At 45.8% G+C, this 25,751-nt stretch overlaps 1 protein-coding gene across 3 annotated transcripts in view; it reads right to left on the reverse strand.

Moving 5' to 3' along the window:
- Nucleotides 1-8,971, reverse strand: part of PPP4R4 (protein phosphatase 4 regulatory subunit 4) — a 101,718-nt gene extending 92,747 nt beyond the window's left edge. For 2 of the 3 annotated variants that reach the window (XM_032837329.1, XM_032837327.1), the window contains exons 1-2: nucleotides 8,657-8,950; nucleotides 7,178-7,251 (exon numbers count right to left, since the gene is read on the reverse strand). In XM_032837329.1, the coding sequence (XP_032693220.1) occupies nucleotides 7,178-7,251; nucleotides 8,657-8,776 (194 nt within the window). In that variant the 5' untranslated portion in view covers nucleotides 8,777-8,950. Of the gene's footprint in view, nucleotides 1-7,177; nucleotides 7,252-8,656 lie in introns of all 3 variants that reach the window. The other variant, XM_032837331.1, reaches the window with a different exon arrangement.
- Nucleotides 8,972-25,751: the final 16,780 nt, after the last annotated feature.

Raw genomic sequence — 25,751 nt, forward strand, 5'->3', positions numbered from 1 at the left:
TACAACCGGAATCCATTATATACTGCTCTTTATATGTGAAGCACTAGTCTCTCTATCTTAAAACATGAAAATGGAGGTGCTTGCTAGTTCTCTGTAGAAAGGCAAGTCATTCAAGCATCACCTTCACCAAGTAAGATAATTTGGGCAATTTTTTTTTTTTAATTGGGCCTCTCATTGGGAACATTCTTATAGGAAAAGAAAAACGTTCAATGGTATAAGTAAATCCAGCGCCAGAAAAGAGAAACCTCTTCAGGCTATTAGTAGGCAGTTCCTTATAAATATGCTAGGAAATTTACATCCTAGAGGGTTTGTCCCTTTGTTTCCTTAAAAATAAGGGCTGGACCACTCATACACTGCAGATAGAATTTAAAGTGGCACAATTTGGAAAATTGTTTAGCCATATCTTTTAAGCTAGACATATGCATATACTAATGACCAATAATTCTACTTTATGAATTTAACTAAAAGAAATGCACACACATATTCATCAAAAGACTTGTACATGAATGTTCCTAGCAGCACTATTTATAGCAGCAAAAAACTGGAAACAAGCCGAATGTCCATAAACAGTAGAAAGAATAAATTGTGACTTATAATGGAATACTATACAGCAAAAAAAAATGAACGATCTATTTCTCCATGCAACAATATGGACCAATCTCTTTTTGAAAAGGTTCAATAAAAGCTAAGCACAAAACAGTACATTCCATGGTTCCTACTCTACAAAGTTCAAAATCAAGCAAACTAATCTATGATGTTAAAAGTCCAGATGGTAGTTACCCTTTGCAGGGAGCAGGAGGAACTGGACAGGGGTACAAGGGAGGTACTAGAGTAATACAGTAGATTGTGTTCTATTTCTTAATTTTTGTGCTGATTACATGGGTGTGTTTACTCATGAAAATTCAACAAGCTATATATTTAGGATTTGTGCACATTTCTGCAGATGTTCAAAAAGCTTGTTTTTAAGAAAATAAAACAAAAAATATGTCTCTTTGGGGAACCTAAGTGGCTCAGTCAGTTAAGCATCTGGTTTTTTATTTCGGCTCAGGTCATGATCTCAGGGTCCTGGAGACTAAGCCCCACAACTGGGCATGAAGCCTACTTAAGATTCTCTCCCTCCCCCTCTGCTCCTCCATCTTCCCACCACAAAAGGAAGGAAGGAAGGAAGGAAGGAAGGAAGGAAGGAAGGAAGGAAGGAAGGGGAGGGGAGGGGAGGGGAGGGGAGGGGAAAGGGAAGGAAGGAAGGAAAAGGAAATGGAAGGAAAGGAAGGGAGGGAAAGGGAAGAGAGGGGAGGGGAAGGAAGGGACTCTTCACCTGAGATTCCTGATTAATTTTTTTTTTTTAAGTATACAAAAGTAAAGGAATAACAGACCAGACCGTGGTTCAAACTCAATGCCGAAACAAGAGAGAAATATCATGGGTAACCAAGGACGAAGAAAGGTCATCACAGTGTATGCTTTGAAAAAGGATAATATCTCTCTCAACCCGGTATTAAAAGACTCTTCCAACTAAACAACACTCTCCACTTCCTTGCCAAAGGCAGACTGAAAACTCATAGCTAACATGCTACATTCTAGAATGTTCACAGGCTTCTACTCTAGCGGATTTATAACGAAGAGTCGGCTGCATTTGTTCTCAGACCAGTTTATCCCAATTTCACTGGCTACAGCAATTACATATTTAATTAAATACTGCAGAAACATATAATGCAAAAAGAGAGTTATTTCTATGAAAAGTAAATTGGAGGTTTAGAAATACTCAGTCAAGACAACTTACCAAAGAAAATTGCTATTGAAATAGGAAGAACTAGACAACTTGCAAAAGATGAGTAGAAAATCACAAAATTCTAAGACCATGCTTTCCAAAAGCTTCCTAAGCCATCTTCAAATTCTCACTCAGCTTTAAAGAAACATAAACTTGACATTATAAGTGCATTACGGGGGTAATCAGTGCAAGAAAGCAGATCCTGAACTGTAATCAGCAGACCTATACTCCAAGAAAAGGCAGTGGACCTACAACAAAAGAGTGGCAAACAAATACATTTTTTTATACATTAAAATAAAATGTTGAATGTAGGCATCATTTTTATGATTCCCCATGCTGACCAATTTTTTTAGGATGAACTAACTAACTATCCATTCCACTTGTGAGGGATTAAAAAGGCTCTTCTGGGGGGCACGTGGGTGGCTCAGTCATTGAGCATCTGCTTTTGGCTCAGGTCATGATCTCAGTGTCCTGGGACCAAGCTCTGTGCTGGGCTCTGCCCTCAGTGAGGAGTCTGCTTGGGATTCTCTGCCTCTCCCTCTCCTTCTGCCCCTCACCCGGCTCATGCATGCTCATGTGCTCCCTCTCTTGTAAGTTCTCTGTCTCTCTAAAATAAATAAATAACTCTTTTTAAAAAAAACCCATAGTGTAAAGTGACGATAAAAGTAATCAACATAAAAGTGAGGTTAACACTAACCAATACACAAAATGCATACATAACGTTAAGAGCAAATATTACTTAAGATAAGAAAATATAAATCTGTAAAACTCAAGCTTAAAAATGCTTAATTATTATTTTTGAAGATTCTGGTTTCTGATAGATACTAGTAGAAAAGGAAGTTAATAGGTATCTTTCATAAACTTCAGGTGACATACTTTATTTCCCAGTTGCTTTACTAAATACTTGGGAGGCAAAATTAATATTGTTATCTTCTTTTAAAAGTTTGAAATGTAGCTTGAGAACCTAAGTAACAAAGAAGTAGGGATGGGGGAAAGAGACAGAAGGAAATTAACATTAATTGGGTACCTATTCTGGGTTAGGGCTCCAATCATAATACAACCTTGGGAAACAGGTATTGCTATTTCCATTTTACAGATGAAAGGAGAGAGCTTAACCACCATAAATAATGTGTTCCTGGTCACATAGATAATAAAGAGTAGAATAAGCTATGACCTAAATGTCTGATTCTATATCCTATAATACCAAAAAAAAAAAAAAAATCCGAAGTATCTTAATTCATCTGGCATTTTGGTCATCCTAAATTAAATAATATACTTTAGAAGAGGTATATACTTATATAACAGCACAAAACAAGGAAGACCAAAACAGCAACAACATAAGGGATGCTTGCCCTCCAGGAGCTTACAATTAAAATGTGTCTGTGCGCACACAGTTAAGAAATACATTGTAGGGGTGCCTGGGTGGCTCAGTGGGTTAAGCCTCGCCTTCAGCTCAGGTCATGATCCCAGGGTCCTGGGATCGAGCCCCGCATCAGGCTCTCTGCTCCGCAGGGAGCCTGCCTCCACCTCTCTCTTTGCCCGCCTCTCTGCCTACTTGTGATCTCTGTCTGTCAAATAAATAAATAAAATCTTAAAAAAAAAAAAAGAAATACATTGTAGTGATTAATCCCTTCTTGAGGGATATGGGAGCAGCTCCATGTGGCTTCAGCAGTTCAGAAAGGCTTTATGAAAGATGCAAGATCATAGCTGGATCCTGGTGATGGAGAATGTTGAACAGGTGTAATGAAAGGTCCTCCAGGACAGGGAAAAGCAGAGGTAAGGGAAGAGGTAAGGGAAAAGCAGAGATGACATGATGAATATGAGTAACAGTGAAGAGGCCAGCAGGACGGCTTCAAAAAATAAAGGACTAAGTAAGTGGAAACAAGCCAAGTAAGTGTCCATCAACTGACGAATGAATAAGCAAAATGGGATATACCCACACCACGTAATACTATTCAACAATAAAAAGAAAGGACTGACACCTGCTACAACATGGGTGAGCCTTGAGAAAATTATGCTAAATGAAAAAAATCAGTCACAAAAAGCCACATACTGTGTAATGTCATTTACATGAAATGTCCAGAGAATAAGCAAATCCATAGAGACAGGAAGTAGACTAATGATTCCCAAAGGCTGGAAGGGGCAGAAAGAAATGAGGAGTGACTACTTATAGGTACAGGGTTTCTTTGGGGGATGATGAAAATGTTCTCAAATTGATTGTGGCGATTGTTGCACAACTCTGTGAACACGCAAAAATCCACTGAACTGCACACTTTAAATGGGTGAAGTGTACGGCAAATGAACTACATCTCAATCAAGCCATTAAAAAAAAAAAAAGTTGAGGGCCTGGGGGAACATCACACTGCACGGCTAAGATGGAGTCTGGAATTTATGTGGTAGGCAATTAGAGATATGTAAGTAAAGACTTAACCTAATGAAAGCCCAGTATACAAACTTAGGGCTCTTCTCTAACAAAATTATTCACATATTTTCAGTATATTCCTAAAATATATGCCCAAATCACAAAGATGACAGAGAACAGGAAAAAGATGATGTGATCGGATTTTGACGAAGCCACAAGCTGTAACTATTAGGAAAGCTGTTTTGCTTCAGCACTAAATGGGTGTATCAGCATCGTATTTAGGCAAAACCACAAATTCATCTGTGTCGTGTCTTCAAATACCGTAATGGTCTAAGCTTAATTATGGAAACTGCATTAACAATTGATCTGCCATATTTTAGAGTGAGATAATGAACTGTGTAATTTGTTTTTCATTGGATGACAGTACTCTACAGATAATGTTTTATATATTAGATTCAATTTAAATGCTATCAGAACCTCCACTGAGATAAAGCATGTGTGTGGCAAACACATTTGTCTGAATTCTAATTTAACCTAAGATTCCAAAAGAGTTTTACTATACAAAATAAGAAAACTAAAGAGACAAATCTGACATTCAAAGATGGGGGGGGAATCTGGATATTAAATAATCAATACAAAGGAAAGGGCAAAGCATTCAAAAATCAATCTGAAAATCAAAGAAAAAAAAAAAAAAGCAGGGGGCACCTGGATGGCTCAGTGGGTTGACATTAGACTCTTGGTTTCGGCTGAGGTCATGATCTTAGGGTCCTGGGACCTAACTCCACAGGCTCTGTGCTCCATGCTCAGTCCCTCTCTCTCCCCCTCTGTTCCTCTTCCTCTCTTTCTCCCCCGACCCTGATCCTGTGCTCTCTCTCTAATAAATAAATAAAATCTTTAAAAAAAAAAAAAAAAAAGGCGGGGGAACAGGTGTCAGTATGAGGTTCTATAGCATAGCATTGGGAAGTACAATGGAAAAAAAAAAAGGAACAGAGTACATTTAAAATAAAAGGCTCAATATAAAACAGCAGAAGAGTCTGCAACAGTTTGGAATCCATCTATAAGGCATTCCCACACCTTCCCTGGAATCCCAGGGAAGAAAGAACCTTTCAGACAGTGTGCATATGTTATCCCTGCAGAAGCTGGCCTAAAAGTGAAATCCCCCTGTCCCCCAGGAGGTGGTGAGATGGTAGGAATACAAAGAACTCCGCCAGAGAACCCATACACAACCAAACTAGTGTTCCTGAGTCACCTTGCAAACCTCCTTTAAGGTAGACGAGCCACAAGAAACTAAAGGAGATACCAGATCTCTTTGAAAATTCCCGTCTAAGAATGAGAGGACCCATCTGTCTCTGAAGGACTTTGTAAATTCCAGAAGTGGATGAAAATTGTGTGTCTGAGAAATATAGACAACTTAGATGACCCGGTTCACTAACAAACAATAAAAGCAAAATAGAAAACAAGTAAGCTCTCCTAAAAAAGAAGTCTTGTCACTGATATCTAGAATAAGGTAATAAGGTATCTGCTGTCACAAGTAAGTAGAGCAAGACTCTTCATTACCTAATTGTAAGCCAGAGTTTATGCGAAAGAAGAGAATTCAGTAGGAGTATCCAGTAGGAACTTACTACAAATCATTAACTGCTGTATGTTAAAAGAAACTTATCCAAACTCTCATTAATTGTCTACCTACTCCAAACAAAAGAACTCAGGGAAAAGGCATAAGTTTACAACCATTGTTCACCGTATTGGACGTGTTAATTACTAAGGAATAAAGTACTTCAAATATAACAAAAGAGGTTAAACACTGAATTATTCTCTATGTAAACATCAAAAACATATTACTACTAATTTATACATAAATAAAAGGGTTTTTTTTAAACAAATAGGGAGAAATAATGATAGCATGCTAGCCAAGATCACCAAAGGAGGGTAAATAACACCAACACACGATCTAATACCCAGAAACATGTTCAAGTGATAGAATTATTAGAATGGTCTAAATTATAAGCATGCTACAATTCTGACTAAACTAAGAACAGAAACCCAAGAAGCCATAAATAGGCTAAAAAATAATTAAGAGAATGGAAGTCATGGGGAGGGGTTTTTTTGTTTTTGTTTTTGTTTTTTACAGAATCCTCCACTGAAGAACATGGAACCAGAAGCATGACCTATAAATTAGAAAGGAGAACAAGAAACTTGCCAGCGCCTGAAAATGGCAAAGCTGACTTAAGCTAAGGAAACGAGGAAGATAAATATCTCAGTAGGTAAATAACACCAGTTCTCAAAATCTGTTCTAAAAAACAAAAGTGAAAACTAATTGGCCAGAGGGAAAAGCATGTGGATGTAAGTTAAAGAAAAATTTTAAAACAAATATACACAAAGTACCTTTGGAAAATTTCTGCTTCTGCAGTATTTTCACAGGTAAGCTCATCAATGTTCACTGCATTAGCTTTTAAGAAGTTAAATCTAAAGGTTTTTTAGTTGAGAGAAATTTTATAAATATTTGCAATAACCACCTGCATTAAGCAAATCTGCAGAGCTGTGAGATTAAACGACAGTAGGCTCAATTACATTTAAACTCTTTCAGACAAAATTACAAAGTTTACGTAGCAAAACTAATATAAACAGAATATCCTGAGCAACAAATTGAGCTACTCGATTTGTGTGGGGGTTTTTTCCATATAGTAAATAGCCTATCAGTTCATATTCTATGATTAACTTAAGTCTCATCTAAACTTGCTGATCTAAGGGAGAACCACCAAAGCTGGAAAATAAAAAAAGAATGAGATCCGATTCAAATCCTTTGCTGTTCTCTTCCTCCTCCCGCTAGAAATATTCTTTAAGTTGGTGGTCTTACTTGATTTCAGCTCTCAGACATGTAAGTCCATACGAAAATCTTAACTGATAACATAATTAAGTGCTATGCATGCCAAAGTACTCCGTTCAAGCCGTTCAGTGAATCTGAACATAACCGTAACGACATTTCACAACGCGTTCATCCATGCTGCCACAGGGAACGAGCAACAAATTCACAGAAAGACTTGGAGCAATACCTGAGCAGATAAACAGCCCTTTCAATATCACTGAGGTCTTCATCAACTGTCAACCTTTCTATTTCTTCTGGTGTCTGTCAAGTGTAAAATACAAATTATGCACACAAACGTGGATTAGTCTTGCCACCCCCCACCCCCAGCCCCCACCCAGTGACCCTCCGGGAACCCCATATGAGTAGAGACTAATGCAAAACTTTCACAATTAAGCAGTATCATTGAAAACTAATCAAGAGGACTCAAGGTGCCGACCTCAACCACAGAGGTCTCCTCGAATTGCTGGGTTGGGGTGGTAAAGTCTGGAGGTTTGGAGGGGTTTTGTTTTGTTTTGTTTTTTCTTTCTTTCTTTCTTTTTTAAACTGTTCTAGCTTGAGAATTACATTGTGGCTTCAGAATATTGCCGAACTCGGTTTTATATGCACGTATGAAATACATACGTACTTTTAAATCTCTAATACCCCAAGACTGTTTCTCCAGCATTTTCCACCCCAGGAAATGCTAGAAGGGGGGATGGAGGCAAACTGCAGCCGTGAGAGAATGAAAAAGACGAAATGTGGAGTGGGGGAAGGGAAGGGAATAAACTCTGGAGCTGGAAGGAAATCAAAGATTCGCGATTTTGCGGCAGGTGGGAGTGAGAAGAGCTCAACGGAGCTTTGGAGAGGACGGCGGGGGAGGGGGTGGTCCGCAAACTAGGTTTGCAGGCAGTGAGGGTTGGAGGCTGGGACGAAGATGACTCTGCGGGGTGGGGGAGCGAACTGAAGGTTGACTCCCTCAAGGCGGGGAGTGGGGGATCAGGGTCCCAGCTGGAGTCCTGGAGGGGCTGGGAAGAAAGGACGTGCGGTGACTCAGGATGGGGGTGAAGGGTCGAGAGGGCTTTGAAAACCCGTAGTGGGACGACCGTAGCCTGGGTGCTGGGTGGGAGGTGAAGGGAGGCCTGGCGGACGAGGGGGCAGAGGCACCCGAGCTTGCTCAGATGGAGGAAGGGGAAAGTGGGATCCGCCGTGTCTCCGGGAGGGGGGTGGGGGCGGAGCTGTGTAGACTGAGGAGTGGTACGGGGTCCGGTGGTGGTGGGGCACTCAGGAGGGGACAAGGCGGCGGCGGCCTCGAGGGGCAGCTCCCGTAGGGAGGAAGGAAGAGGGGCCACGGCCGTCCAGGAGGGGCGGCTCGGGGGACGACGCTGGACCGGCCGTTCCTAGGTGCGGGTTAGAGAAGGGGCCCGTGCGGGGCTGGGCCGGGGGACTAGGGAGCCCAGGGCCTCCGAGGGGCCAGTCCCTCGGGGATGGGGGTCCGAGCTGGGAGAACCGAAGCTGCGTCGAAGCAGGGGCAGGCTTAGGGTGACACGGCGACCGCGGCGCGGGAGGACTGTGGGTCCAGCCCGACTCGGAGAGGGTCCCGGGCCGCCGCGGGAAGGAGAAGGGGACGCGACGGGGTCGGGGCCCGGGCCAGGCGCCCTGCGGACAGTTGCTCCTCCCCGGGGCGCACCTTGAGGCTCCGGCGGACCGGCCTCTCGATGATGGTGAGCTCCTGCAGGTCCTCCATGTAGCCGAACAGGCTGTTCTGACTGAAATCCATCGCGGCAGCGGCGGGCGGCGGCGGATGCATGGACCGCCGGGCCCCCTCGCCGCCCGGGCCGGAGCGGCCCCGGAATGCCGGACGCTCGCAGCCCCGCGGCCGCCCACCGGCAGGACTTTCTCCCGCTCTCGGCCGCGGGAGCCGGGCGGGAGGGTAGCTGGCGGCGGGAGAAGGAGCGCGGCCGCCGGTGGGGGGCGGGGCGGGTAAGGCGAGGGGGCGGGGCGAGGCGCGCGGGCGGCCTGCGGGGGCGGGGCCAGAGGCGGGGGAGGTGCCACAAGCCCGCCTCAGCCCCGCCCCCCGGCTCCGAGCGCACGCGAGCCAGACGCAACTGCTGCGCCACGCCGTGGCTGCCCCCTCCGCCCCTCTGCGCCCTCCTCTCCCCTTGCCCCGCCCCCGGCCGAACGCTCCCCGCCCTATGGCGCGTGCGCAGAACCTTCCGCCTACAGCAGCTTCTGGAGGCGGGCTGGGGTTGGGGGCCGGGGGCGGGGGCCGGGGGCGGGGGCCGGGGGCGGGGGCCGGGGGCGGGGGGGGCGGGAGCCGAGGCCTGAACCAATGGCTGGGGAAGAGAAGGAGAGGAAGGTGGGCTGCTGTCGTGTTTAACCTGCTGTAATAACCTAACGAAAATTCGTAATTGCCCACACCAGCAGGCGAGCTGTGTACATGGGGACTACCCTAGCTCAGCCTTAGCCCCGGGGGAGGGATGTGTACCCCCAATCAGCGATTACTGCGTGATGTGTGCTCGGGTAATAGGGGAAAGGGTGTGTGGGTATACAGTCCTGGAGGGGCTAGCACTTGAGTAAGGCTGCAGCCAGAAAAGGACTCCCGGAAGGGAAACACTTAAACTGAATCTTAAACAATCGAACTTTCCTAGAGAAATAAAAGTAAGCCCACTTCGAATCGCAATCTGGGCTTGTTTTGATTTGATTGTGGGACGTACTGCCAGGAGTGCGAGGAAGCAAGTGCTTGGCGAGGTGGATGGAAGGGAGAGGAGGTCCCTTTTAGAGAAAGGCCCGCTCTGGGCAGCCACACTGAGTCGCTTGCATCCGATTCTGCTAAGAATAGGAAGCGATGCGAAGGGGATTGAGGCGATTTTTTTGGACCTCAGGGACAAAAGTTATGTTGAGCATACTCTTCAGCTCCTAGAAGAGCTCTTTTTAATTTTATTTTGTTTTCCACTCGTTCCCTCCCCACCGTCTCGTTTCACTACCGGCCATGCGCACCCTCTCTTGTATGTTTCCTTCCCAGTACAAGTGTATATCCTCCAGAGAGACTGCTAGTTTCTGTATTGTTTTTAAAACACATGAAAGGCATTGTGCGAAGAACTCGTTCTGTTTCTTGTTTTTCCCTCAACATAACGTCTTAGCGATTTATCCAGGCTGCGATCTATATATCCTAGGTATTCATTAGCCCTGACCACTAATAGCATTCAGTTTGTGCATCTAACGCATTTTACTTATCAATTCCTTAAAAAATGGAGAGTTAGGTTGCCAGCAGTTCCTTGTAGCCACAGACAACACCGGAGTGAGATTAGACGTGTCCCTGATGGACCATTAGAAAGAAATGCAATTGCCCGGTCATGGAGTCTGCAATGCTTGTTTTCACTCTGCCAAGCTGCCCTCTAGAGTGGCTTTCTCAGTTCGCCCTCCCACCAGTGGTACCTGAAGACTGAAAGATTCCTATTTTCCCACTTCATATGCTAACATTTGATATTATCTGATGTCCTAATTTAAATCACTCTGATATCACCAAAGTAGTATCATATTGTAATTTCATTTACTTTTATTGTTAATAAAGTGATGTTACCCATTTTTCTGTATACTGAAGAACCATTGAGATTTTTTCCCTTCTGTGAATTAACTACATCCTCTGCCTATTTTTTGGCTAAATTTCCTATTATTTTTCTGAATGAATTAAAGGAGTTTCCTATATATTCTAAATTCTAATCTCATGTCAGTCTTGGACAATGCAAGTATTTCTCCCAATCTTTCACATGTCCTGATAGCTTGGCCTTTGCTATCCTACAGTATAGGGGAAATCCTTATTTTGATGTAAACAGATGCATTTAATTTTAGCCTTTAGTGGAGTGGGGTTTTTGGGTCTCATTGAAGAATCTTTTCCTACTCAAAATATTGTCCTACACCTTCCCCTACTTAATAACTTCATACCTTTATCTATCACAGTTAGGTCTTTTATTATTATTATTATTATTATTATTATTGATTTATTTGACAGAGATCACAGGCAGGCAGAGAGGCAGGCAGAGGTGGGGGGGCAGGGGGAAGCAGGCTCCCTGCCAAGGAGAGAGCCCAATACGGGGCTCGATCCCGGGACCCTGGGATCATGACCAGAGCTGAAGGCAGAGACTTTAACCCACTGAGGCACCCAGGTGCCCTTCATAGTTAGGTCTTAATTCATCTGTAGTTAACCTGGCATATGGTATGACCAGGAATACAATATTCTTTCCTCTGCATAGTGAGCCAATTTGCCCAGCAGTATCCACCAAACAAACCATCTTTTCTCCGCTGATGTGTAATGGCATCTCTGTCCTACACCAGGTCTTAATAGACACACATCCCTGTTTCAGGGCTCTAACTACTGCTCTGTTGATCTAGATCTGTTCCTTATACCAGTGCTACACTGATTTTCTTGCTACGTCTTTGCTATATGTTGTATGTTTTTGTTACATGTTGTATGTCCTAATATCTAGTAGCGTGAGTCCTTCCCCACTCCCCTCTCTTTTTATTCAGTATTGCCTCTGAAGTTCAAAACAAAAATGGTCAGTGGTTACCCCATCACTAAAATCCAGGTATTCCGATCCCTGTTCCATATTAAGGAAAAAGGGGGAGGTTGGAGAGATCAGGATGGAGAAGAGGCAGAGACGCGGAGGAAGTGGTTTTCCTTAGCAATACCTTGCAGCCTCCCTTGCCTGTCAATTTCTGAAATTGTCCTCTTTTCCCCTTGATTTGTAACTGATAGATCATATTTGTAAACTTTATCCTCTTTCAGCTAAGAAGTATTATCTCATGTTTAGCTTTTGTAACACCATCATTTGAGACTTGATGACATTCTTAAATGACAAACTGGTTAAATACACAGATATAGCTTTGATGTTGGCTGCTACAGGGCAGGAGACTGATGAAGTCAATTTGGTGACTAGACTCTGTAACTGTTGTGCTTACTATCCTGTGCTAGAAATAGCCTAACCCAGCCTGGCTGCCAGGAAACCTTGGTTTCAGTCCCAGCTCTGCCAGTGACATGCAATGGAAGGAGTCTTGCCGCCCTGTTTTTCTTATCTGAATTGTTTTCTTATGACTTGTCTCAATGTATCCAAGAAGCAACCCCATGAAGTACAGATGAGATGCACCACTATTCCAATACTATAGATAGTGAAAGTGAGGCTCAGAGAGGTTACATGTCTTTAGGCATGAGCACACAGCTAAGAGAAGATAGATTTATTCATTTCCTGTATTCATTCAACAAAAGCATGGTGGTTAAATGCAAGGACTTCTGAGTCCAACTGCCTGGATTGGCTCTGGTCAACCCCCTAGAATCCTGGCTCTGCTACTTCCTGCTGTGGGCAAGGTACTTAACCACTCTGTCCCTCACTTTACTCATCTCTGAGGTCAGAATAACAGTAAGTACTCAGCACAGCCTCTTAAATGACTTAAATGAGATAATATGTATACAACGCTTCGAGGAATTCCCGGCATATACCAAGCATTATTACCATCAGTGTTCCCCTGTCCTCGGGCTCAGAAAAGATTTAATACACTTTGTGCTGAATCTGTTGATTCTTGTGCTTGAATCTGTTGAATCTATGATTCTAGAATAATATTCTGCTGGAAAAGTCCAGGTCCTTATCCCCCCAAATCTGTGACTATGTTACCTTACTTGGCAAAAGAGGCTTTGAAGATGTGCCTCATTTAAGGATCTTGAGATGGGGAGATTACCTTGGATTATCCTGGTGAACACAATATAATCATAAGGGTCCTCATGAGCAAAAGAGGGAGGCAGAAAAGTCAGCACCACACCTTGAGAAAACTTGACCGGCCATTGCAAGCTTTGAAAACAGAAGCAGTCCACAAGAAGACAACCTTTAGAAGCTGGAAAAGGAATACAATAAATAAATAAACTCTCGTAGGGCCCTTCGATGGGAATGTAGCCCCGATGACACCTTGATTTTAGCTCACTGAAACCCAGATCTAGCTTTTAGAACAGTAATAAAATAAATTTGTGTGCTTTTAAGCCACTACATGGGTTGGAATTTGCTAGAACAGCAAAACTAAAACTAAGCAATTATCTATATGAGGAAAATGTTTAAATTAAATGACTACTTCAGATCATATGTAAAAATCAATGTCCTGTGAATTAAAAACCTAAACAAGGCTCTCTGGGCTTGGACCTATAGGTATCCCCTCGGCTAAAAGCACCAAGAAGGTCAGAAACTGTCAGAAAATAAACAGGATCCATGAGGACATCTCCCTCAGGAAAATGGTGAAGAAAACAGAAATGAACTAGCACACCAAATGCATTTCTTCCTTCTGTGGCAAAACCAAGATGGAGAGATGAGCTGTGAGGCTCTAGCACTGTGGTTCCTGAAGGAAAATGGTGCACGGACCTACCTCACCTATCCCGCCATCATGTGATCAGTTGCAAGACCAGCTGAAGGTAGCCTAAGCCAGTTCATTAGGTCACCACGACAGCAACAGCAAAACTTAAACGCTTAAGACAGATATTCCAAACTTTTCCAAGAAAATACACAAGGGAAGTTTTATGACATCCCAAAGACTGGGCATTTTCTTAAACAAAACAAAATGCACAGGCTATAAAAAACAAGATTGATAAATCTAACGACTCGAAAATTCAGAACTGGCATTCATCAGACGAGACACCACAAAGACAGTGTGACAAGACAAACGATAGACTGGGAAAAGATATTCATAACAAATTAATCAAAGAAAGAATGCTGCCCAGAATTAAGAACTCCAAAAAATCAGTAGGAGGAGAACTGATAGAAAAAGGAGCGAAATACGCGAACGACCACTTTACAGAAGGGGAACCGCCCATAAACCTATGAAAAGAAGCGCAACCTTATGTTAATAATCAGGAAAGGGTAAATGGACATACCTGGCAAGTGGGCAAAAATTTTCAAGTCTGACCACATCAAGTGTTTGAAGGAGATAGAACACGAGCAAATCTTGCAGAGCAATGGTGCTCATGCACACTGGTACAACCACTTTGGAAGTCATTTTCAAAGATAATTTGGCGTTAACTTGCCTAATGGAATAAATCTCTTCAAGGCATATACTGTACCACACCTGCAGAAAGGGACCTGCACAAGAAGGTTCACAGCACCAAAATCCTGGTAGCAACTCAAATGCCTCTCTTCCAGGAGAATAGATACATTAGTTGTTGCATACTCAAATCAATGGAAAACTGATGGTGAAAATGAACCACAAGTACATAATTCAACAAAGATAAATCTCATAAACATATTGAGCAATAAATGCAAATTGCCCAAGATTATCTGCAGTATGAAACTCTTACATAATGTTCAAAAGCAGTAATATGTATATAATATCCCTATGTGGTTAAAATGGCCAAGAAAAGAAAAGGAGACGATTAACACAAAACCATAGCGTATTGTTGGGGATGCTAGGTGGCTCAGTGAGTTAAGCCTCCAACTCTTGATTTCAGTTCGGGTCATGATCTCAGGGGTCAGGCTCTGGCTCTGCGTGGCACCTGCTTGAGATTTTCTCTCTCTCCCTCTCCCTCTGCCCCTCACTCTCGTGCTTGCACACTCTCTCTCTCTCTCTCTCTCTCTCTCTCAAATAAATGAATAAAATCTCTAAAAACAAAACAAAACATAGCATATTGTTAATCTTTAGGACCAAGATGGGATCAGGGAGGGGCAGAGAAGTCATAGGTGATGTGTTCTTTTCTGAACTAGATAGTGATACATATTTGTTTTATTGTTATGCTTCAAGTATACATATGCAGTCCGTATAATGTTTTATACATGAAATATTTTAGAAGTCTTTATATCAGGGAGATTATGTGGTTTCCAGTTCGAATTTAGCACTGCTTTCCATCCATTCATTCAAAACGTATTTCAAGAATTCTGGCTATATGATAAGCATTGTTCTAGGCTAGATCCACAGATATGAAACAAGCCAGGTACAGGCCCTCCCACCACAGAGCACACATCCTAAGAACAATGGAAATTGATCCGGTATTCATCTATTGGGATTAAATATCTGATACAAGCTATGATAACTGCTATGGAAAAAATACAGGTGCTGGGATATTGATGGAGAAGGACCTTTAGGAGTGGTATGAACAGGTGCACATATTCAGGGGCTGCTCCACCCATGATATACTGAGGGCGGGGGTTGGGGGGTGGGGTGGAGGTCAAGGAGGCAGAGGCAGTAAGGATGAGTTCCACGTTTTTGGCTTGTGCTGTTGGATGGATGGAGACATTACCCACCCAGTGCTCGCCCTGTGCCTTCTGCAGTGTCTGAGTAGAAAGGAACTTCTGACAACAGGCACGGAACAGAGCTCTACCCACTGCCCCAAGGGGATGGGCCAGCATCTGCTCCCCCAACCCTGGCCCAGTCAGGGACCCTGTAGCTCCCTCCTCTTCAGCTTGGTTCTGGGTGAGCTAGATGAGGTTCCTAATGGACCACGTCTGCCAGAATCTACCCAGTGCCTGACAGGATGGTTAGCACCCACTAAGGGCTCTGTTCATGTTTATTGAGAAACAGAAAGAGGCAGGAGGCAGGGAGGCTGGAACAGGAGGAGATCAACCACTGGGGTCCAAGCCACCCTTATTTCTCACCTGGATAATAGAGCCTCTGGTTCTGTCCTTCAGCTTTCAAAGGCCTTATTAACACAGCCAGAGTGATCCTGTTACCACCAAAGTCAGACTCAGTTACCTCGGGCTCTAAAAAGAGGCTTTTCAACCTCGTTACTCTGTGGCCCCTGGTGATTCTTTGTGGGGGAGGGGAGAGAAATGCTGGCTTGTGCCTTATTTAGCAGCACCCCCGGCCTCTCCTGGATAGATGCCCACATCCTGTCCTGACTTCTCCTCACCTACCCCCTCCCAGTTGAAAATGGAAGTGTCTTCAGACATTGCCAAATGCCCACTGGGAGCAAAATGACGCCCCCCCTCCGCCCCGGCTGGCTGTTGAAAACCACTGCTCTCAACTCTGCAGTTACTCCCCATCTCACACGGAGGACGTCCTCCCACACCCCCTCACCTCTCCCACCTCCTCCTATTTTCAGCCCTCCCACTCTCCTCTTGCCTGGCCCTCTGGCCTCCTTGCTATTCCTCCAACTCTGGAGGTCTGATCCCCATCAGAGCCCCAGAGCCTGCCCTCCCATCTGCCTGGAATGTTCTTCCTTAGGATTGTCAGGTAACTCCCTCTATCACATCCTTCGGGTTTATTACTCAAACGTCATCAACTCAGTGAGGCCAGCTCGGGCTGCCTTGTATGAAATCAAAATCTCACCGTGTTAGTCTGCTCGGACGGCCATCACAGAATACCACAGATCCAGCAGCTTAGACAACAACAGAAATGTATCGTCTCACGGTTCTGGAGGCTGGAATTCCAAGATCAAGGTGCAGGCAGGGTTGGTTTCTCCTGAGGCTTGCACCTAGTGGTCCTCCTGCTCTGTCCTCAATGGTCTTCCCCCTGTGTTCACCTCCCTAGGGACTCTGTGTGTCTGAATTTCCTCTTTTTGTAAGGACACCAGTCATCTTGGAGTAGGGTTGGCTCTAATGCTTCATTTTTTTTTTTTAAGTTTCTCTTGATTTTATTGTTCGTTTAAAAAAATAAAAGTAGGGGCGCCTGGGTGGCTCAGTGGGTTAAGCCGCTGCCTTCGGCTCAGGTCATGATCTCAGGGTCCTGGGATCGAGTCCCGCATCGGGCTCTCTGCTCCACAGGGAGCCTGCTTCCCTCTCTCTCTCTCTCTCTGCCTGCCTCTCCATCTACTTGTGATTTCTCTCTGTCAAATAAATAAATAAAATCTTTAAAAAAAAATAAAATAAAAAAAAAATAAAAGTATGTCTTTCACCGATACAGGTTAGAATGTTCCTAGGGTAAGGAGCCGGCCAGCAGAGCCCAACTGTCTGTTGAATTTCAGTAGCACTTGCAAAGTTCTATCTTCAACTCAAGGACGTTTTTGCTATTCTTTTGGAAAAATAATTTAGTGACAAAAGGTCATTAAGCTGCAGGCATGCTCCTGATGTCGTGTGTTCTTTTTACTTGCCTCCAAAGGTGTGAGACAGCAGCTCACATTAAGTGGGGTTGAGTACACACAACGTCTACATGGAAATCCCGTGTTTGTTTCTTCTTTGACAAGGAAGCTTAAGATCTCCTCAGAAACACAAGCACCTCTTCTCAGTGCCTCAGGGAGAGGCAGATTAAAAAGTCCTAGAGGTACACGACAGCATAGTTTCTTTTTAAAAAGGCATGTGCCTATTGTGCTCCTCTCTCCTAGACATGACTTCATTACACAGACACTTCCTGTGCCACAGAGCACTGGGGAATTCTGTCCTGAGGTGGGCTCACACGCCACATTTAAGGCATCTCCAGCCATCTAATGCTTCATTTTGACTTTAGCACCTCTAATGGCCCTATCTCCAAATATGGTCACATTGGGACATCCCGGGGGGTTAGGGCTTCAACATATGAATTTTGGGGGAGGGGAACACCATTCACCCCTGTAACACCTACCAGCCCCCCCACCAGCGCTGATTAGTCTAACATTCTGAATAGTTTACTTATTCATCTCATTTATAGTCTTTTTCTTCTCCCATCTTCCATTCAAATGTTATGTTCCATAAAAGCAGAGATTTTGTTTATTTTATTCACCCATACATTCCCAGTACCTAGAATAATGCCTGGCACATAGTAGGTGCTCGTTAATTATTTGCTAAAGTAATGAGTAGGCATAAAGTCATGAATAATGGCATCATGAATCTCCACTAACTGGCAGTAACCTTGGTGAAATCACTTAACTTCTCTGGGCCTTGGCTCCCTCTGACAAAGGAGGGAACTAGGCTAACTGATCTGGAATGAGACTGCTGCTCTATCTGGATATCAGCGCTAACTTAGCCCAGATTCCCTAGAAAAATCTGAGGGGAGGCATAAGTGCTGACACTTCCTTAAGAGGTATAATCCCAGGGTAGCCAGAGTGAGGGACAGTGAGGTGATGGGGGGGCAGGATGGGAAACAAATACAAGGATAGCAGCCTGCCACCAGGCGGACCCCCAGTTCAGGGAGAAGCCCATCCAGGTCCCATATAGGACCTCTCCAGACGGGCTCTAAAGAAGCCCAGGATTGAGACCCGTCCGTGGAAAGAAGGCAAAAGTCTACCTCCTGCCTTTTGCTTCCCGCAGGTCAATGTTGGCTCATTTCGGGGCTAACTCTCTTGCACTTTAAAGGTCTCAGTGGGCCCTTTGAAGCAGCTTCTAGGGTTGCCAGAGCCCAGGTCCTCAGGAAGAAGGCTTCCGCCCAGTCATGAAATGGGGCTGGTGTCTGAAGGGGCTGGCCTCAGGCTGTAGGGAATGCGGAAAGGAGAGTAATCAGGACAGCAATCCTTGGTCCCTAGGGCCCTGCAAGTGGCTCAGGGCCTAGGAGACAGGGGAGAGACAGGAGGGAGGAGGGAAGGAAGAAGTGAGGAAGGAAACAGCTGGTCCCTGTAAAGTCCTGACAGGGACCCCAGTGCCCCAACAGCCCGCCCTCATGGAACTGTTCTGAGGGGGTTTTTGAAGAAGGGCACGCAACTGCATCGTTTGCAGGATCAGACTCCAGGTGTCTGCGGTGGCAAAGGGGCTCCGATGTTCTGGGCAGGGAGCCTCTTCCTTAGCAACAGGATCTGACCCCTGGCCCCCCACCCCCTCCTTGGCCATGCGGCCCCTCCCCCCATCATCACTTGGCAAACCATTCCCAGACTCCAGCTGCCCCCTTCACTGTCTCTGGAGGGAGAGATGGCATTCACCGCTGCGGCTCCCTTCCTCCTCGCAGGGGCTGTTTTTCCTCCTGTGTGGGCCGCGCGAGTTGGGCTATGTCCCAACTGGAGGGCAGATCCTCCCTCCAGAGGTGATGATACACGCTGGGAGCAGATTGCACATTTGTTTCCTGGGAGGCAGTGGGCGGGGGAAGCAGAGCTCAGCGTGTGAGCGTGGGGAGGGGTGTCTGCAGAACTGTGATGGGGTGAGGGGCCCAGAGAGCGGGGAGCTGATGCTGCGGGCTGTCTACAGAGGCAGCGGGATGCTGATTATAGGGCTGGGTCCCGCAGCCCTGGATGTGGGTGCAAGAAGCTGTGTACGCACTTGACTGTCAAGGTGGGAGTGATGGTTACCCTGGTGACCGGGCGAGGAAGTGGGTTGGCCCGGCAGGCAGAAATGCTGGAAAGAAAATATAGTAAGCCCCAGTGAGGGCTTCTGTCTTTCTTTTTTCTCTTTCTTGATTGGAGCACCCGTTAGATGGAACCTCATCATCGTAAGTCAAGGGCAACTTTCAGTGGTTGGGCCCTGCATCCCCTCTTCTGGTTCCCTGGGAACACACCCCCTCCACACTCTAAGCTGGCACAGAAGTCCCAGACCCTGGTCCTAACCAGCCCTGGGACAGAAGGCAAGTTTCTTCCTCGCTAAGCCTCTCTCAGCCCAGGCGGCCTCCAAGGTCCATTGGTGCTCTGATTCCTCGACCCCACCCCCAGATATTTTGATGCAGCAGGTCTGGGGGCGTGCCTAGGAATCTGGATTGTGGCCACACCCCCAGGAATTCTGCACCTGCTATTCAGAACCCCTGCCTCTCAACGTGGGCGTCTCTCCCCCAGGCGTGGGAATCAGACAGACGCAGATTCCCACCTTAGCTTGGCCCCTCTGAACCTGTTTCTTTGCCTCCTTGATGGGGGAAGGACACAGGGGTATTTTGAGAATGGGCTGAGAAGCAGCTAACATATATAGCATGGTAGCACAGTGCATGATAAGGGGCCAGTGAGTGGTCGGTTTTTTCAGCTTCTCATTCTGTCCGAATCTGTAGTGTCTCTACGACCCTCTCCCCTGCCGGGCAGCCCCCTTCCATCAGCTTATTCACCTCCAGCCAAATCCCACATCCACGAAACCGATCCAGTGTTAAGCAAGGACTCCTCAGGTGATGACCCAGGCAGAGGGAGGAGAGAGTATGCTCACAGCGGGAGTGCTCACACCCAGTTCCAGCTCATCTGTTGTCATGACAACCTGTAGCTTACCAGCCTCTGTGGGGTGCCATGGCTTCCTCCAGCATCTGGGGGCTCTGGCTGTGAACGGTCATTTCAGCAAGGTGCCAGGAGATGGGAGAACCCCAAGCTCACCCCATCCCGACCACCACATTGTCATTTCAGGATAAACTGAGGGCTTGGCCAAATCTCACTCCAAAGCCTCGGGACCTAACACAATGCCAGGCATACAGTAGGCACTCAACAAATAGTGGTTACGTGAATAAATAAGTAAACGTGATATGTTTCTGATTCTCTTAAATCTCTTTACCAACAGTGAGTTTCATTTAGGAGAGAAGCAAAATAAAAGGAGGACTTCGGGCATCTGCTGTTTGGGGTCTTCCCACCTATTCCCTTTGGAAAATCTGCACTCCTGCCCCTCTCCGTGCCATCAATATGTGAACACGTAACAGGTAGAACTCTCCAGCCCCTCAAAGTGTGGCAGTAGCATTGCCTCAACAAATTTGTTCCCAGGGGTGTGAGAATCAGCTGTAATATACAGCACCATGATTATTAATAGATCAAATTATATACACCACAAAAATTCATCTTTCTGTAGCGGGGACTTGCTTCCCCCCAACCATGAATTTTTCATGTCCCATCAATTTCTGTCCTCCTCTCTCTTGAGGCCCTGTTCTCTCTAGCGAAGGACAGAATTGATTAAACAAATCTGCTCAGTATTGCAGCTGATTAACAAAACTCATAGGAGAGAAAGAGATTAAAACTCTTGGCTCAGAAGTTCTTTTTAAAAATCATCTGAGAGACCAATATATCTATTCTGTCTGCCATTCATAGACTATTGCGAGCTAATAGAGAATATGAACCTTGGTCTCTCTGCCCCCGGCTCCTGGCACAGAGCTCCTAAAAGCCTTGGAAATTCCTAAGTGATAAGAGCAGGAGGAGCCTCTTTGGTCCTACGGAGGCAGTTCTGGGTGGGCTCCTGGGAAGCTCCTGGAGGGGAGCTGGTCCTCAGAAAGACCAAGATATGGTTAGAAGCATGGGATTTTCGGCCCCACCCCTCATTCTCCGGAGAGGGAAAGATGGAAAAGGAGTTTATAACTGATCATGCCTAAGTAAGAAAACTTCCCTAAGATCCCAGCGACGGGGGTTTGGAGAGCTTCCAGCTTGGTGAGCAGGTGTAGGTGTGGGAAGAGCACAGGTGGACTGAGCACGGAAGCTGCACGCCCCGCCCATGTAGCTTGCTCTCCACATCTCTTCCACCGGCCCCTTCGTCTGCATCCGCCATCCCATGCCTTTACCAGAAACCCGCAAACGGAACTAAACTATTTCCCTGAGTTCCGTGAACCTCTCTAGCAAATTAATCGAACCCAAAGAGGGGCTTATGGGAACCTCTGATTTGTAGCTGACCCATCAGAATCACAGTGACACCCTGGACTGAACTTGCCATCTGATGTGAGTGGGCAGTCTCGTGGGACTGAGCCCTTAACCTGCAGGATCTGATGCTGCCTCCCGCTGGGTAGGCAGAATTTAACTCAGAATCGAGTTAAATTGTAGGACCCCCCCGCCAGCTGGTATCGTGGGGAATTGCCTGCTGGGAGGTGGGAGGGAAGCCCCTCGCCCCCCCACCGTTGTAACTGGGTCCTAGACTAATTTCGATAATTGAGGTTTGGTTGATGAGAGGCCTGTGCTTAAGATGACATTTATTCATTCATTCACCAAATGTTTATTGAGTATGTACTATGGGCCAGGCAGGGCCAGCTTCATGGGGCGGCAGCCTGGACAGTCTCCCAGGGAGGGTCCAGCACTCAGAAGGGCCCTCCACTCAAGGCTGGGTGCTCTCCTGTCACCTTCATGAAGTCCTTAACAACTTTACCTTTTTTTTTTTTAAGATTTTATTTATTTATTTGACACAGAGAGAGAGAGAGCACAAGTAGGCAGAGTGGCAGGCAGAGGGAGAGGGAGAAACAGGCTCTCCGCTGAGCAGAGAGCCCAATTTGGAGCTCTATCCCAGGACTCTGGGATCATGACCTGAGCCAAAGGCAGACGCTTAATGACTGAGCCACCCAGGCACCCCAACAACTTTATCTTCGAACTGGTGCTTCGTAAACCCAGTCCGAAGGGACCCTAGGGCACACCCATGAGCAGAGCAGATTAGCCCAATATGTGTGTGAAGGCAATGTTTCATGGGCATCTGAGGCTGGGGTTCTGTGCTTGTTGGCCAGCACAATATTTTGTTTTGTTTTGTCATTTGCATTTCAAAGCCATGAAGGGAAGAAGGGCCAGCCGGTGGCTTCCAGCCTCACGGGTCCCCTGTTGGCATATACCTGGCCACCTTACACCTTTGTAACTGGGCTACATTTTTACCTTGGTTTCATTCGTTGATTCCTTCAACACAGACTTGAAAGCTATCTAGGGTTCCTGTCCCGCGTGCTCAGCTCTGTTGTATAAGGGAAGCGACTCCTTTATTCAAGCCCAAGATGAAAAACTTGTTTGATGGAACAAGAACATGAATAAAGCGTCACCGTACTTGTCTAGCACCATGTTTGGAGCCAAGAGAAAAAAAGAGGGCACTAGGCAATGAACCCTCTGTCTGTATGAGCTTCTGATCTAAGAGGAGAAAGAGGGCTGCCTGGGTGGCTCTGTTGCTTGAGTGTCTGCCTCCGGCTCAGGTCATGATCCCAGGGTCCTGGAATGGAGCCCCTCATCATCGGGCACCCTGCTCAGCAGGGAGCCTGCTTCTCCCTTTCTCTCTGCCCCTCCCCCCACCCCTGCTCATGCTCTCTCTCTGACTCACTCTCTCTCACAGATAAATAAACAAAAACTTTAAGAGGAGGAAGAAGATGCGCAAACTGTTAACAAGCACAGGTTCACATAATGACCCTGACAGTGCTTTAAAACCCAAACTGATTGTAGTTACGCAAGAGCTATTTCTCAGGCAAAACTGGGGAGTGTGGGGTGTGACTTAGATCCATGGGCAAATCAAATCTTTACCCTACTCACTCCTTCCCCTGAAAAAGGCAGGGAGGAGAGGGAATATGACCCAAGGGGGGACTTGTGGTTCTAGGAGATGGAGTCAGTCAATCTCCAGCCATCTAATGTAGTCCTTGAATTATCTGGGTAGGAGGGGGCAGGAATGAAAGTCCCCGAGCTGAGAGAAAGGGAAGAGTGGGGACAGCCAAAACACAAGGCATGGGAGTAGAAAGACTTTTAAAGATGGTGATGTCCAACATTCAGTGTTGAGTTGCTGGCATTGCTGAGTTGTAAAGGCTCCTTCTCTGCCAATAAATTTAAATCAGATCTGCCCCAGTGACCAAGGCATGGTGCCCCACGAGGGGGGCTTCTTCACCATGAAGAACGACATTTATTTTTGCATTTCCCCGTGTGCCTGGCACTTGGCAAAAAAAATGATGAGTATTTATTATGACAGAACAAATAGACACGTTTGATGAATGGACACAAATGAGATCGGGAATAATGTTCCACCAGCGCTCTGGATCTCCCAACTGGGTGCAAGCTGGAGACCCAGAGTGCACAAGGAAGGGCTTCCAGCTGCTGTGGGTTGGACGGGGAGGTGAAGTGAGCTTTGGTTCATTTATACTTGGAGACCCCACTATAAGCAGACGCTGTGGCCCTAAAGACTCGAAGCGCCTTGGAAGGAAGCCTGGGGGAAACGGCTCACATTCAGGATGAAATGGATCCAGCTGATATCGGATGCTTCTACACAGTTTCTCAGCAAGACCGTGCGAGGATCTCCAACCCTGTGCGCCGTGATCACATTTGCCTTGGCAAACAGAGTGAGGCAGACCGTTGCCACCTGTTTGCAACAATACTCACTAATGCTCATTCCTGACTCATGCTGGCTCACTGTTTCATAAGAGGGGGCAGCTCCGTTTCTCTCCCTGTGTCACCACAATAATTATTGAGAACAACAATATGAACAATGGCAACTTATAATTCTCTAGTAACATGCAAAAGTACCATTGTTTACAGCAAAATAATCTCCCAAGTTTGGGTAATGGAAACCATTATGTGCTGCTTCAGTGTGCCGGGCAAGTGGGAACCTTGGCTGAGAATGGAATTGGACTCATTCACTCATTCATTCATTTATGCAATCATTCATTCATTCAGCAACCCCAATAGATTACCAGCGATGGGGCAGGTAGTGTGTTCCATGACGTCTGGAATCTGGAGTCTGGCTTTATTCCCTCCCACATCTTGGCATACAGGTAGGGTCTGCCGGAACAATGATCATCTGATGGTCACAGACACCCAAAAACATTCTGGCCACCGTGTTTGAGGAGTCACACTATATACACGGGTCCAAGTTTCGGAAAACTACCTTCCCCACCGACATGGCATGTGGGCTGATCTGGGTTTGAGTCCTAGTCCTGACCAAGGGGTATGGGACTGCTCCTCTCCCAGCCTCTAGTGCAGGAGGTAAAATGGAAATAAACCATGTCCACAAAGATCGTTCGAGCAACAGAAAGTAGGAGGGATTGATGGATTTAGAAACTAAGGCAGGTCTTCAGAATAGGTATTCTCTGCTACACCAGGCAAATTGTTAAAACTCAAAGCATAGCACGCATTAAATGGTAAACATAAGCAGATAAGATTAGATTCTCTTAAAATTAGCTCCAGACCCATGAAACCATTTCAGAAATACTACAGTCTTCTTTCAAACTCTTTGTTAGGTGGCTACATTGCAATGGCGTTGAGAGAAGATATCAACAAACTCACAGAATGTCCATTTACATTCAGCAGGGACCACACAGCTACCGATACACAGGAGCGCAGACACAAACAAGACCTACTTAACAGTTTCTAGTTTGTTGCTAAGAAACCCTGATTGCCTGGTACAGGTGTATGACCACTCTGCGTCTTGTGTCAACTCATTATGCCCACGTGATTGGAGTGAACTTCACATTAGAAAATGGAATGTGGCAATGACTTTTCATCACCTACACAGTGAGTCTACTATTGTCCCAAGGCCTGAGAAATCTTTTCCAGAACTAGTGAGAGAACAGAGAGGTCAAGGAAGAATTGAGATCATGTGGAGGAAGGACAAAAGATTCTTCACATGCCGATCCCCAAAGGCCTACCCATCGGGTGGTAGCAGGTCATCGTTCTTTCCCTTTCCAATACCAGGTTGTCATGTTGGTCAAGCGTGGACACGTGTCACTGGACACCATTATGTCAGGAGAGCAGAAGAGTGAGGCGACACATTCCCGTGACTGGTCATGTCACCCTAAGCCACGCTCCTCTCCTGCTCATAAGAGAATGAAGCGTGATGGGTACATGGCTGCATTTCTCCTCCCCCACAGTGAGAGGGTCAAAGGTAATTGGTGTTTCCTCCTAGTAGCTCTGCCCCACTGTCCAGCCTGCCCCAGGTGACCGAGTTTCCATTAGCCTGTCAGCGGCTGCAGTTTCCCAGAATTCCACAATCACCCAGAGCCCCAAAATACACGAGATGGTTTCTTTCTGAGCTTTCTAGAGGATAGTTCTTAAATCACTTCTCTTAGGAAAGCAAATGGTCTTAAGATAACTTAACATCATTCATTCATTCCCTCCATTGGATTTAAATTCCCTTACCCCATTTCACCGGTCCACCAATTTTTTTCTAAAACATTGATCCAAGCAATGGCACACAGCACTGGTGAGAGCATGGGAGACAGGGACATAGCAAGGGATAATCCAGTATAAGGAACAATGTGACCAATATAACACATGGGGTTGTGGGGTCCCAGAAAAGGAACATATTCCTGTAGGGGAGAGGAATGTG

The sequence above is a fragment of the Lontra canadensis genome, unplaced genomic scaffold (assembly GCF_010015895.1).
Source record: "Lontra canadensis isolate GAN:19392208 unplaced genomic scaffold, GSC_riverotter_1.0 scaffold98, whole genome shotgun sequence".
Classification (NCBI taxonomy): domain Eukaryota; kingdom Metazoa; phylum Chordata; class Mammalia; order Carnivora; family Mustelidae; genus Lontra; species Lontra canadensis.